The sequence below is a fragment of the Eleutherodactylus coqui genome, chromosome 2, assembly GCF_035609145.1.
Source record: "Eleutherodactylus coqui strain aEleCoq1 chromosome 2, aEleCoq1.hap1, whole genome shotgun sequence".
NCBI lineage: Eukaryota > Metazoa > Chordata > Amphibia > Anura > Eleutherodactylidae > Eleutherodactylus > Eleutherodactylus coqui.
This window is the reverse complement of record NC_089838.1, coordinates 273,691,580-273,705,817: the sequence shown is the minus strand read 5'-3', so window position 1 is coordinate 273,705,817 and position 14,238 is coordinate 273,691,580. Positions and strand designations below refer to the sequence as shown.

Sequence of the window (14,238 nt, the reverse complement as noted above, 5' to 3'; positions counted from 1 at the left end):
TGTTTTTTTAAAAGCCGTGTCCTTTTTATAATGATGGAGGTAAAAATCATACTTCGTAATAAGCCACACCCTAGTCACGCCCCCATCACACCATAGCCACACCCCTAACCACATCCTCTTTTGATAGGGGTGCTGCGCCGTAAAAATTTTTTCCCAGGGGTACCCTAAGGCTGAAAAGTTTGGAAAACACTGACATTGTATATAGTTTGATGAAAGTTTATTGGCCCATCCACCTGCGGGTAGGACAAGGCGGAGGCAGGCAGTTAGGGCAGTCAGTACTTGACAGGCCGGCGGCACACAGGCGTATTTGCACAGGCAATACTCGGTGAACAGAGCCCAATGATTCCAATGGGTTCCTTCATATTCACGTATTTTTCCTGGGCATTTCATCATGCTCTATTTTCCTGCATATCTGCACACGAAAAGTCCCCATAAAAGTCAACAGGGATGCGCAAAATATACGCCAATGCCTTCAAAAAGTCCTTGTTCATTCCACAAATGCGCGTCGCTCACAAATACGCTTCTGCTCCTGCGTCCCGCCTGACCCCCATATTTTCGTGCTTGTGTTCCTATTAGTGAATTAATGGGCCATAGTGACCGGGGCTCAGATAAACCAGTCCTTCCTTAGCGCTTGTTCACATGGACAGAAGCGCATTTCGCCTGCGCAGCTGTGCGGACAAAACGTGCTTCCACCTGTGTATCTCACAGTGTATAGTCATTTGCGCACACGGAAAAAACATGCACAAAATCACATTGATTTTGCACATATATGCGCAGCAAATCCGTAGGTTTTCTGCGTGTATCATATTTACTCATATACATTGATTACAACGGGCTCTGGCGGCGTGCAACCAAGTGAGGTCACGCAGCAAACTTTGCCATCGATCGCACGGCTTTTCAAAAGATTCGTTCATGGGAACAAACCCACGGAAATGAATGGGTTCTATTCACTGCGTATTACACAGGTACATGTTGCGCATGTAATACGCTTGTGTGACGCTATGCATAAAAAAAACGAAAAACATGTGAAGGGTTAATTCAATGGGTTCTATTCGCTGCGCGGATTTTGCGGACGCAAATACGCCCCTTCGTAATACTACTATTCTACTGGCCTCTGCGCTGTCCTGTCTGATTACACAGGGCGAGTGCACAGTAGTGTATGACGGGCGAGTGGGCGAGCAACTATGCATCTCGCCCGCTGTCCATCAGGCACTGCCGTGACGGCTCCACCCACCCCAATCGTCCGACCAATCGCAGCTCTCTAACTCAAGGGGGCGTGTACTGCAAGTTCTGTGGTTACACAGTGAGGTGCCGCACGTCTCGCGAGATCTGGCAGTTGGGCGGGCTCGGCCGGAAGTGGCTTCCAGTCTTCGGTGTTCGTGTCCTCCCGTCACCCAGTGAAGAGCGGCGGTAGCGGAGCAGCGGGAGGAGGCAGTCTCCTTCTCCGGCAACATGAGCTTCCTCTTGTAAGTGCTGGGCGACCCGGAGGCCGGCTCGGTGCACTGCGGGGGAAAGGGGAAGTAAGGGGCGGCCCGGGCTGTCAGGCCGCAGACATCCCCCTCCCGGGGCTCCTCTGCATCCTCAGCCCGGGGGTGACTGCAGGGGGCGGTGCTGCTGGGGTCATACAGCTGCTGACATGTATATGACTGATGTGACGTCATCAGGGGGCAGCTGTGCAGTATCGGGGTCGCTGGTGCCCCCTGGCTGCCGCTTGTGTGTATTGTAGTCAGTGGCAGTATTGTCATGGCCTGCAGGGGCACAGAGGGTGCGGGGGCTTCTGTTCTAGTGCTGACCCCACCGATGACATCATCCGATGACATCATGTGTTTATTACTTTCTCCCCAGTGGTAGTCGGTCTTCAAAGACGTTCAAACCCAAGAAGAACATCCCGGAAGGCTCCCACCAGTACGAGCTGCTGAAGCATGCGGAGGCCACGCTGGGCAGCGGGAACCTGCGGCAGGCGGTCATGTTACCGGAGGGAGAGGATCTCAATGAGTGGATCGCCGTCAACAGTGAGTATCCGGGGCCGGGCAGACTGGCGTCATCGGGCGCCACATAATGCCTAGTTTAGTGTCCGCCATATACGTGGCCCCCAGTTGAAAGGCAAGAATGTTTGCTTAGATGTGCGGCTAGGAATTGCGGATTCCGCGAGAGGAAGAGAAACCGCAGCCTGCGCTATATTTTCATCGGATACCACTCGGCCGGCCCACATTGATGCCAATGGATGTCGCCGTACCCAGCTAACATTACGTATGAGCGGCGGAGGGAGCGAGAGCGCTGTCTTCCGTGTGAACGATACGCTGTGCGTTGCGTACATCTCAGACGGTAATTACTGTGACTGTTCGCAATTACTTTCTGCGCTGTATCGCAGGTCTTCTGCTGCGGAAATCCGCCTACGGAATCTGACCTGGTCATGTGACCCCGGCTTTAAAGGGGCGACGTCTGCAGCAGACCTGCGATGAGTAACCCCCCCATTAGTTATTGCGTTGATGTCTGACCCCCAGCAGACTAAACTCTTCCTTCTGCGCAGAGGGTTGCTTTACACGAAGAAATCTTATTTTCGCAGTAATGTTCTCTTAGGGCTCCTCACATATCGCCGCGGGAAAATCGCCTCAAAATGGCAAACTTATTTATTTTTGAGCGTCAGCGCTCCTTTTTCTTGCAAAAACGTCATTGCCACTTGCGATTTTATCACATTTTTTTCACGCGATTTTGCTGCTTTCTTTTTTTTTTAATTTGAAAGTCGATAGGACCTTTTAATGTTAGGAACGCATCGCACAAAAATCGTGTAAAAAAGGAGGCTCCATAGGGAACATGGGAGATTTTTTAAAAACGCAGAAAGATAGGCACGCCGTGATTTTTTTTTTCTCGCAGCATCGCATGAGTGAAAACATCGCAAATGTGAAGAAAACCATTGGTTTCATAATTTTGGGTTTTCACTCGCTCTCGTATCACGTGAAAATTTTTATCACCAGTTTAAAGGCGCCCTGAGGGTACGGTACGTTCACATCTAACGGAAATAGCGCCGATTTTTTAAACATTTTTTCCCCCTCTCCCCCCCCCCCCCCCCCCCTCCTCCCATAGTGGAAAATCCGTACCGTTGCTGTACATTTTTTTACTCAGTTTTTTTCTGCATTTCATAGTAGATTTTATCCTTTCAGTTGCCGCGGGTTTTACTTTTTTTTTTTTTTTTTGCTATGGAAACCAATCCACGCCACTTGCGCTACGTGATTTTTCCCTAAGGGTTTGTTCAGACTAGGCGGACTTCCTGTGGAATGCCTGCAGCGGATCTACAGGGCAAAATGCCATCTAAGACGACGCTACTTGATGCGTGTGTTTTTATTCCGTACCGCATGTCCATTTCTGCATCATGAGAACGAGATTTTTAAAATCTCCTTCACGTTGCTGCTATTGGGCAGCGGCCTTTCCATTCGGAGGGTCTGTCTGGCAAATCCACCCTGTGTGGGCCTACCCTAAATATTGTCTAATGTCTCAACTCCATGGGCACACTTCCACAACGTACTTGCCAGTGTGAGGCTTGTGGTGGTCTATGTGTGCCCCTACAGGGGTCGCATGTGGTTTTCAGCCAATATACTAATGCCAGAATTAAATGTGCAAATTAGATAGTCTTCCTAGGCTAAAAATACTGTAAGGACAGCTTCACGCCGGTGTGTGCGTTTTTGTGTGCGCAGTGCATTTTACTGTACTTTTTTTTTTTTTTTTTTTTTTTTTTTGCCCACACAGGACCAGATTTAAAAGGCTATTTAGCCCAATGAGGTCCAAATGTGATCTTTTCCTCGTATGTTTGCGCTGTATGTCACGCTCCCCGTTGCGTATTGCATGTGTGCATTCCCATAGACTTCTGTGGGGCGCTTTGGTGTGCAAAAGTAGAGCAGATTCTATTTTTTATTATTTTGCACACTTCAGACGTGTGCGCAAAAAGAAAAAGAGAGAATCCATTGATATTCTCTGCGTATTACGTGTGCAAATATGTCTGTGTTCAGCCTCCCTAATAATGCTAAGTGTTATTACTATAGTGAAAAACTTTTAGTGTCGCCCCTGTTCTCTCCCTGATCAGAAGACCTTTAACTCATTATGTCTTACGGGGATAACCCATCACAAGAGGAGTGGAATTGGTTGCTATATGTGGCCCCTGGGTTCCCATTGTAGCCCTCACTACTTGCTCCTGGCTGCGCCCCTTTGTTACCCATGAATGTCGCAGTGCGTGCTGTAGTGTCCTCAGCCGTGCCGGTCATCTTCCCTTTAACCTCCTCGTGACTGAAAGGCTCTTTCCTCCCTTTGTGACAAGAAAAGACTTCCTTTTTGTGCCGCTTTCTTATTGGGCGGACCTTTGGCCTTGTGTTTTGGCACAGAGGGTCTTCTCATCTATTCACATTGCTTAAAACAAAGACTTTTGTTGCCCCCTGTAACCAATCCCAGGGGAGCTCTTCATTTTACCGGTGAAGTTTCCAAAACAAGATATAGAAGCTGTACTGTGAATGGTTGCTATGGGCAACAAAGACTGCCTTTCTTTTAGACAGTTTTGATAAATCTGTCCCATTGTCTAGAAGGTCAGACTTGTAGGGATCGCACACTCCTTGTCTTCAGTTACAGCAGTTGGGTCTGTCGGGATAAAATAATCTAGTAGTTGGGATGCTCAGGACATTACATATAGGTTAACACCTGCATGTAGGTTACTTTTGGTACACTCTGCACTCTTGCAGCCGTATTACGCTCATGTGGAAATGACCTAAAGGTGTGTATTATAATCCACGTCTTTTGTTCCATAGGTGATCCCTATAATTTGGCAATGGGGCACGCAGGCAGTTGCAGGGAATTTTGATCTCCCACAGAAAACCTAGAACATTAATGGTGGAAAAGGCCCCCCCCCCCCCCCCCCCCCCTTGTTCATCTAGCCTGCCCTTATATAATTCTTATTCATCCCTTGGGATGGAGGCAGTTTCAATGAATTTATTATTTTCCAACCACATCTGCTACAAATTTATTCTAAGCATCTACTAATATTTTCTGATGTTGCTTCTGCCCCCCCCCCTAACTAATTTCAGAATGTGCCCCCCTGTTCTAGTGTTTCGTGTCTTCCCTCAGAAACCTTATTTATACCTGTAACATATATAAAGGTTTCCATCACGTCGTCTCCCCCACCCCCTCCCCCCTCTAGACAAATTTAGACAGTCTTTGGACTTGTTCTGTTCCATCAGTGTCTTTCTGTAGATGAGGTCTCCAGAGCTGAGCACAGTATACCAGATATGGGGCCACCAGAGCTCTGAACAGCAGGATCACAATCTCCTTCTTTCTACTGGTTATACCTCTAGCTACACAGCCCAGCTTCCTACGTGCTTTCCCTGCTGCCTGACCACACTGTGGACAGTATGCTTCCCTCCTGGATCAGTGTTGATTACAGCAAGTACTACTTGAGTATTTCCATTAGTAACCTGCATGTAATGTAGTAATCTGACTGTTTTTGTCAACTGCAAGAATTCTTCAGTCATAGATTTTCTCATTTTTATTGAAACCGCTTTATCTTTTTGTTACTTTACTGTGAAATTGTAGCCAATGAAGCTGTCAGGAGACTGTGGTGACACTCGTTGCCGTCCATGTGCCTCCCCCATTCTTGGTTAGGAAGTCTTAGTGATGTCATTTGGTTTCCATGTTAGTCATCGGTGTGGCAGTGTGACTTCAGCATGATTGTACGGCCTACGCCTGCCAGGACTTATTTTTCATGCTACTGCACTGCCCTGATAAATCAGATTTTAGCTTATGGGTTGATAGGTGACTCATGGAGTCCGGGGATGTAAGTGTTATACTTTACCTCCCCGTCGTTCCCTCGGTGTGAGCGCTGGAAGCTGCCGCTCAATGCATTCAACTAAGTAGTCCACCCGTTCTTATTTTATAATATAGTAACATAGTTCGTAAGGCTGAATGAAGACAATGTCCATCTAGTCCAGCCTGTATAATAATGCACTTTGGTGCCCCAGCAGCCAGGAATGACATATAACTGGACACTGGGGCATACTGGATATATTTTTCCATCCTCCCATCTTGTATACCCCAGGTTGAGAACCATTGCTCAGTACTGGTGTATCTTGTCGACACCGGAAGCTAGGGGTTTGACAGAGGGAACGCCCATGTCAGGCCCCTAGCTGCCAATTGGCTGACCTGAGCGTGGAGGGTTCTATACTGCTGGCCGGCCGCTAACACACTGACAGCGGCCGACAGTTACACTGCTCCCCGCTAGGCTGCAATCTGCAGTTTTGTCGACCCTGTCACTCTCCTGCCCTGGCGGGGTGGCATGTCCGCTCCCCACCTCTCAGGTGGCATGCCGCTGAAACCAGGCCCCCTCTTCCTGCCTCATCGCTCTGTCTCCTCGGAGAACCCCCTCCATGCTCTGCCACTCTTCGCTCCGTCACCTGTCTCCCTGGGCTCACCCGTCATGCATGCTCCAGCTGTCTTTGCTCAGTCAGCTGGCTCCCCCTCGATTCTCCAATCCCATCCAGGCCTGCCGCTGGGTACGCTGGCAATTCCCCTGAGAAGCGCTGACATGTTTTCCCCTGCCAGAATTCCCACCGACGCCGCTCTTACACATGCTCCTGGACGGCTGTTCCTCTCTGCCCTCCCTGAAGCTCCTGGACGGCTGCTGCTCTCTGCCGTCACTCATGTAAAGCCGGTTTTACCCTTACCCCCTCAAGCGCTGTGCATGCCAGCCAACCCACGTGTGGGGGTGTGAGCAGGGCTTTCCCTTTCACTGATGCTTGTCTCCACCTATCCCTTCTGGTGGAGACAAGATACACCAATACCCCCATTGCTGTCCATTTAGAAGGCCCCAAGTTGATTGCCTTTTATCTATGATGTCTCAATGCTGTCATACAACTTATGAACTATGGTTGTCCTGAGTGTTAGTACCTTCTATACAAGTGTTTATAACTAATGTAAGCATTAGCTCTGCTGTGACCTGCAAGTTTTGCTTCCTTCTGTAAGATATAGTATGCAGGCAAGGATGCCTTCACCCTGGTTTCACCGTGTCCATGTGGGTTATGCGCTGGGGATGTTGTCGGTGTATATCAGTACACATCTGTACGCTTTTTCTTGTTGCGTCTATAGACTATCGTAGTCAACTCCACTATTCTGTGCAGCGTCATCCAGTGAGAAGGACGTGTAGTGCACAGTATATGCTTTAACATGTAGCCTATGGCCATGGGATGAGATCGTATGCCCGTACAGCAACGTCCATCAGAGCTTTACTTCAGGACATTCTGCCGATGTGTGTCCCTGACGTAGGAGAGAAACCCTATGAAATCCGCCCGTATGTGATAGTTACCTTCTTGTTGTCTTCAAGATGAGAATTAAATGTCCTCAGTAACTCTTCTTTATTTTTCTTCAGCTGTGGATTTCTTCAACCAGATCAACATGCTGTATGGCACCATCACAGAATTCTGCACGGAGACCAGCTGTTCAGTGATGTCGGCCGGACCCAGGTACAGCTCAGCGAAACCGAAAATAGATGCAAGATATGGGCATGTAATGGGAATATCTGGGTTTTCCAGGTTGTTGGGCGCTTCTCCTGTTGCCTGACCACCGGTCTGAGTTGTGTAGTCTAAAGACACCTTTACATGGGACAGCTGTCCCAGTGACTATCACTCCTGAGCTCTCACACAGGAGCGATAATTGGGGAGTGTGCCCGAGTTCTCTTCCAGCTGCCCCCCTGCCTCCATTCATAATGAACAGGCAGTCATTCAAAGACTGAACAACTCCTGTTTGCGCTGAGTGAAAAATCGCTTGCTAGTTGTTTTGTTTCACGGAGCTGAAATAAAGCTAGTAATGACTACAGAGCAATTTCTTGCTCAGTGCCCTCCCGGTGGCTGTGCACACACGGGACAACTATTGCCAAAAATCGCTGTTCCAATTGATTATTCTGGCTATAATCTCCCTTTGTAAAGCTACCTTAAAGGGGTTGTCCAGTTAACTACTAATGGACTATTATTAGAATAAGCCACTAATAGTAGATTGTTGTGGGTCTGCTGTCTGAGCCCTGCTGTTCAGCTGTTCTCTAGGCCGGTGTGTCGTGCACTGAGCTGATTTCTGCAGGAAGTGGACAGCTCTGTTCTCACTGCAGTGGCCAGATGTGGTATTAGAAGCAAAGATCCCATTGACTTCAATGGAAACTTAGCCTGCAATAACAAGCCTAGCCACTACAATGAGAACAGAGCTGTATGCTTCCTAAAGAAATAGGCTAAGTGTAGGAGCACACTGGCCCGCAAAGCAGCTGATCAGTGAGTGGCTCAGTCAGCAAACCCCTACAGATTTACTATTAATGAGATATCCTGAGGATGGCTCCTTAATAGTTTGCAACTGTGCAACCCCTTTAAGCCTTTGTGACTAACAGTACAACTGATGAAGTATTTTTATTGCTTCCCACCGTGAAAGACTTGTAGGAATTTTGCATTCTGAAACACTTGCCCCATACATCACTATAGAGCTATTTCTGCACCGTGATTTTCACAATATCCATTGGGATGTATGGGATAGTCCCAGAAATCTCTAACAGATGTGTCGTGTTAATTTACCCTTTTGCATTAAAGGGATTTGCTCACAAGATATTTTTGGCCCATTCACTGGATAGGTCATAAGTGTCTGATAACTGGTGTCCCACCTCTAATGCCCTCAGGTAGTTCGGATATTTCTATAAATGTCTTTTGGGAGAAAACTCTTTTATAAAGCTTTCTCTGGGCAATGCTCCGATGCTGCACTGGTTAGGTGGAGAGTTTGCTGGAGGTCTTGGACTCCTCATATATGATGTACAGATGAGTCAGCTATTCGTCTTCTTCCTCCAGGTTACATGAGATCATGGGATTTGGATGAGATATTAGAAGTGAAGACAGCGCCATTGTTGAGCTCATGCATGTTGTTGCCGTGGGAAGTGTCTGTTCACAAGTTTTCTTGCACTGGTGATTTAGATTAGGTTTTAGTTCATATGATTCATAAGACCGGAGACACGCGAGCGTATTAGGGATGCATTTATGCGTCTATCACCTGAGTATCCTGGCCTGACCTTCTCAGAGTTCGGCTCAGGATGCCTGCAGTCGGGCCAGGACACTCGTACGTGTCACTGGCCTCAGATCTGGGGACGCCCAAGACCCCTGTTCACATGTTTGACTCCTGGGACCCCCACCAGTCAGATATTTTCACTATCCAGTGATAATTGATAAGTTGCTTTCATGGGACAGCCCGCTTCAGTCGCATGGTTAAAGGGATTGACCAGCTGTAAACCATTGAAGATCTAGCTTCAGGATCGGTCATCAATAGTAGATTGGCATGGGTCTGTCGGAAGGCACTCCGACTGATCAACTCTACTCAAGGCTTTTGTGCAGAAATCAGGCTCTATGCTCAAGCACACCAGCCTAGTGAACAACTGATTGGGGTGCCTGGCGATGCCATGGAGTATTTTGGGTGCGCACTAAAATCTCTACCTTTTTTGATGGGGATTCACACCCTTTAAATTGAAAGGGTTGAAGTTTGATGTGGATTTTCCACTAAATGCATCCCAACAATGGCAATAGTTAAAGCTGCTGCCCCTTAATTCAGAGTTGCTGTTCACTTCTTACCTATAATCCTCTTAAGATGGGTGTGGTTGATAGACTTGGCGTTAACTCATGTACTGGCTTATATATCTTCCAGGTATGAATATCACTGGGCAGATGGCACAAACATAAAGAAGCCCATCAAGTGTTCTGCTCCAAAATACATTGATTACCTGATGACCTGGGTCCAAGACCAACTTGATGATGAGACTCTGTTCCCCTCCAAGATAGGTAAGTCAGTCTGCAGTTACTAGGACACAACTGATTAGTTTTGACATGCAAAAAGCAAAATGGAAGAAGTCCAGTAGATGTGGGTAATGAATCTCCATTGTCATAATATGGAATATTTTGACATTCATGTTATGTAGATAAGTTTCTAAATCTAAACTAGATTCGTTATCGCGGATGTAAATTTTTTGATTTGTCAGATTTACCAGATAGTATGCGGCAGGCTGTTGGTGCACGCTGCTGTCACATTACATGGCTTATAGGACTCTGCCATCATTCCTGTGTGGTTTTATATTTGGGAAATGAGCAAATGACCAGAGTGGGGTAGCAAACTTGTCAAACTGGAAGGCGATTTCAATCGAAAAAGTTTTTTGGGGACTTATACATACATACATATATATATATATATATATATATATATATATATATATATATATATATATATATATATATATATATATATATATATATATATATATTGTGTGTGTAATGCATACATGCTTCAGACTCATCAGCACTGGAGCCCCGGTTTCTGATGGCCAGTCATGTGCCATAGACTGGGATTGTGCATGTGACCGCTCAGCTATTCGCAGGCTTCAGTGGACTTGGAAGAAGTTAGCTGGCCTGGGCGGTCACGTCCACAATGTGTGGCATGTGATCACGAGCCTGCTTCTTCCGGGGTTCTGAGCGGTGAGGAACCTCTAAAGTATGTATTTAAGTTTCCAAGTTTAAACCTCATTAATGTGATATCGCACCAGGAGAACCTGATGTCACTGTTTTTTCGGTTTTTTTCTACCACCTTTATTTAAAGAGGTACTCATGTTACACACTTATGGTATATACATAGGCGTAATGTCTGGCTGCCTGTCCCACCTCTGGGTTCTTTACCTACCAACAGACTAACGATCTGTCAGGTTGACTGCGGCTATTTCCAGTCTATAGTTGTCGCTGAAGGCTTTAGGCAACCAGGGCGACCCCTTTTCCCCTCCATTAACTGTCATAGGGGAAGTGACCATTATGCATCTGGTGCACTGTGTGCGCTATGGGCGGAGCCTAATGTCCTATTTAGATAGGACGACAGTCGCCTAAATGACTCCACAAGTGCTGACGTCACTGCTAAGGTTAACAACGCCAGAGCATTTAGATGGGCAGATCCTCAACGGCTCCCCGATGGCTTCTTGCTCAGCGAGCCGGTGATGATTTTCATGCTGGTTGAAAGTGAGCAGCCAGCGAACTGCAAACAAATGGTGCACAATAGCTGCTTTGGCTCTTACATCATTTTTAACGTACCTGCTTGGCGTCGGTGCAGAGACCCACTGAGGCGTCCCAGCAGGTCTGTCATGTAGCTGGCTTGCTTTGCAGCATTCAGTGCACACGCCTGTCGCAGGCCTACAAGGTACATATCTCTACATTGACCCCTAGCTGGTAGGTGAAGGTTATGGGGCCAACGTAATATTTTTTTGCATGGGATTTCACTCTAAAACTTGTTGTTCTTCTGTTCCCAAGCCAGATGCATATCTATATCTGCTTTCCTCATTGTATTTTATGGCTGTTTGTTACCGATGCCAGGCAGGTACATTACATACGTGCCTCCTCTTCTCGTGCATTTGTTAATCATTAGAGGTTTATTATGCTGTTTGCTTGATGGCATTCTACCTGTACGCCCTATAACTGTATATCAGCTGGCCTGTACAGTTGTATGCTGCTTCGTCCTCTGATGCAAACACTGGTAGGTGTCGTTCTCTAATCCCCACACATGTATAGACCTGCTTCATATGGCCGTCCTTCATGAGAACCACAAACCTCTCTTACGATATAATGCAATGTATAATTGTGACCCAACCTTGCATTGAGATGGATTTGGAATGGCGTATTTCTAATGAGTAATCGGCACATCATGATACAAGCCCAAAGCCTCAACCAACTGTCGTGGTGAGAACAGGAAGTGTTGCCATGAGATCATTCCTTGTCAGTGAGGGTCTCCATTGCCCACAACAATAGATTTTGTGCACAAGGCCGGTGGTTTTTGGGATTTCACTGATCATTACTAAAATGAGAACAGGAAATACCATCATGAGATCACAACCGCACAGCGGCCTCCGACTTCAGCGTGGACGGATGCTACTGTGGTGATCTTATACAAAGTTACTACTCCTAAAGCTCATATAACTTCTTAGATTTACAGTTCTTTATGGCTTTAATCTTACGACCGGTGCATTACATCTCGAGCCGCACAGTCCGGGCCTGCAAAAAGAAAAGCTTTGCACCAACATGTCAAGACTTAAGTGATGGCGTGCAACCCTCTCAGTTCACTTCTTGGCCCTGTCTGGGGAGACATCTGCACATCTCAGACAAGTCTGCATTTGCCCATTGTTTTTGTAGAGCATTCTAGATAATGACAGGTTAGTGCAGTCTGTATTCTTAGCGAAGCGGATAGCCGTCTCGTGTTTACACTGATCGCAGCACTTCCAGGAAATCCTTTATGATGTGGGAAAACCGTTCATTATAGCCTAGGAGGAATCGCAGAGGGTAGAAGCCTATATTGACGTTCTCGCTGTTCAGTGTTTTAGAAAGGCTTGTATAGAGTAGAGAAGTCTTCTGGACAGAGAAGAGATGATGTCTTCTATTTTGCTTCCCCTTTTTCATTCGGTATATCGGCGCCTTCCATTTAGATGTGACCTTTTGCCTAAGTGGCAAGCAGTTTTACAGCTGTGAACGAACCACATGGCCTTAAGATGTCACATCGCAAACACGAGCGCCCAAATGGGCAAAGCAGCTGCGGACGGTTATTGCCCCTTCAGACTACATTAGGAACAGTGGCGTGTGACATCTTGTGATACCACATGATGGCCATGTCACTGCCTGCTCTTAGATAATGTGCTGACCTCTCCTCTGCGAAGCCGAAGGCCACATTTGGTAGTCGTAGATAAACATGACTTGAGTGATTTTTGACCGCAGGCAGTTTTTTGGTGCCCGGAGGTGTCGTGCCATTAATTCTGAAACCATCCAACTAGTCTGTTCCCGACCAATGATATCAAGACTAGTAGAACCATGGACTGACATCCAACAGAAGGTCACACAGCAGCAGGCCATGTGTGGTTGATCCTAGGGCGACTGCTGGCATGTCTAGTATCTCAGCACTGACATGCCACAGCGGACCAACTGAACCGGCAGTACAAACAGCGTTGACGTTGGACAAACTTCCGCAATCACCATACGGCGTAACCTGCATCAATTAGGGTTCATTACCCGAAGACCAACAAGGGTGCCCCCTGAAGACCCTGTGTCATCAGCAGTGCCTCGCGTGGGTCCAGGAAAGACTTCAATGGTCATTGTACACATGGCAGAAGGTCTTCTGGACTGACGAGTCCTGTTTACTGCTGAACTATATGGGTGATTGAGTCCCCATCTGGCGTAAACGACTTGAAGCCATATCCCATGGGTGTGCTGTTGACTTCAACAGACTGTGGAGTGTTGTCCTGGAATGGTCTAGGACTGTTGGTCCTCATACACAATCCTTGAATGGTAAATGCTACATGAACCCGTTAGCTGACCATCTGCACCCCTATCTTCAGGATGTCTTCCCTGTCCACAGTGACCAAAACTGAGCGATTCTCATCATCATTCAAACAAACAAAACTGAACAAGAATCGCCCAGTCTGAAGTCGGCATTAGTTGATACCGCTGTGGGGATGTGACGGGCTCCCTTTAGGCTGGGGCCACATGGGGCGGAATTTCAAAATCTCACCCACTCTGCTGCTACTGTAAATTCGGTCCTGTGTTTCTCCCCCCTCTTCCACTTTTAGTACCGTGAAAGTTTCTGCGGCGTCGGTGATTGGTGGAGGTATTTCACTCCTTGTCATTATCCTTCTGCAAGTAGTAACAGGCCAGATAAGACAAGTCTCCAGCTGCGGGTAATAGGATTATATTTTGTATTAAATACACCATAGTTGTAGGAAAAACCACGACCGCACGGTGTACGCTGATCTAGTGCTGCTAAATGCGTGATGTGAGATCCTTGTACAATGTGTACTAAGCCCACTTGTCAACTCACTGCAACGCCTTCTGTATTCGGTTTAACACCGGTGACCACGATGGCCCCTTGTACTAAAGTGTCGCTATTTAGCTCTGAGAGCATTCATACCGTATGCCTACCATAACCGCAGGCCCTCATTTACCTGACGGAGGCTAAAAGTGCGTTCTGCGCTATTCTATACAGATAGTAACATGAAGACAACTCCTTGGAGTTCTTCTGGAGCATTATGGCATGCAGGCCCTGTTCATGCTGTATTACACCAACCTGTCCATAATGCTCCAATCGCCTAGACGCCAAAAGTGGATCCTTTTGGTCTACGTTGGGCTAGTATGTTATACCTTTTCTAGTTTTTTTTTTCTTCAGTATGAAAGAGTAGTA

General features: G+C 47.0%; 1 protein-coding gene across 1 annotated transcript in view; it reads left to right on the top strand.

Annotated features, from left to right (window-relative positions):
• Positions 1 to 1,309: 1,309 nt before the first annotated feature.
• MOB1A (MOB kinase activator 1A) overlaps positions 1,310 to 14,238 on the top strand; it is a 31,844-nt gene continuing 18,915 nt past the window's right edge. The window contains exons 1-4 of the mRNA XM_066593012.1: positions 1,310 to 1,466; positions 1,846 to 2,012; positions 7,400 to 7,493; positions 9,694 to 9,827. Coding sequence (XP_066449109.1) covers positions 1,453 to 1,466; positions 1,846 to 2,012; positions 7,400 to 7,493; positions 9,694 to 9,827 — 409 coding nt within the window. The 5' untranslated portion in view covers positions 1,310 to 1,452. The remainder of the gene's footprint in view (positions 1,467 to 1,845; positions 2,013 to 7,399; positions 7,494 to 9,693; positions 9,828 to 14,238) is intronic.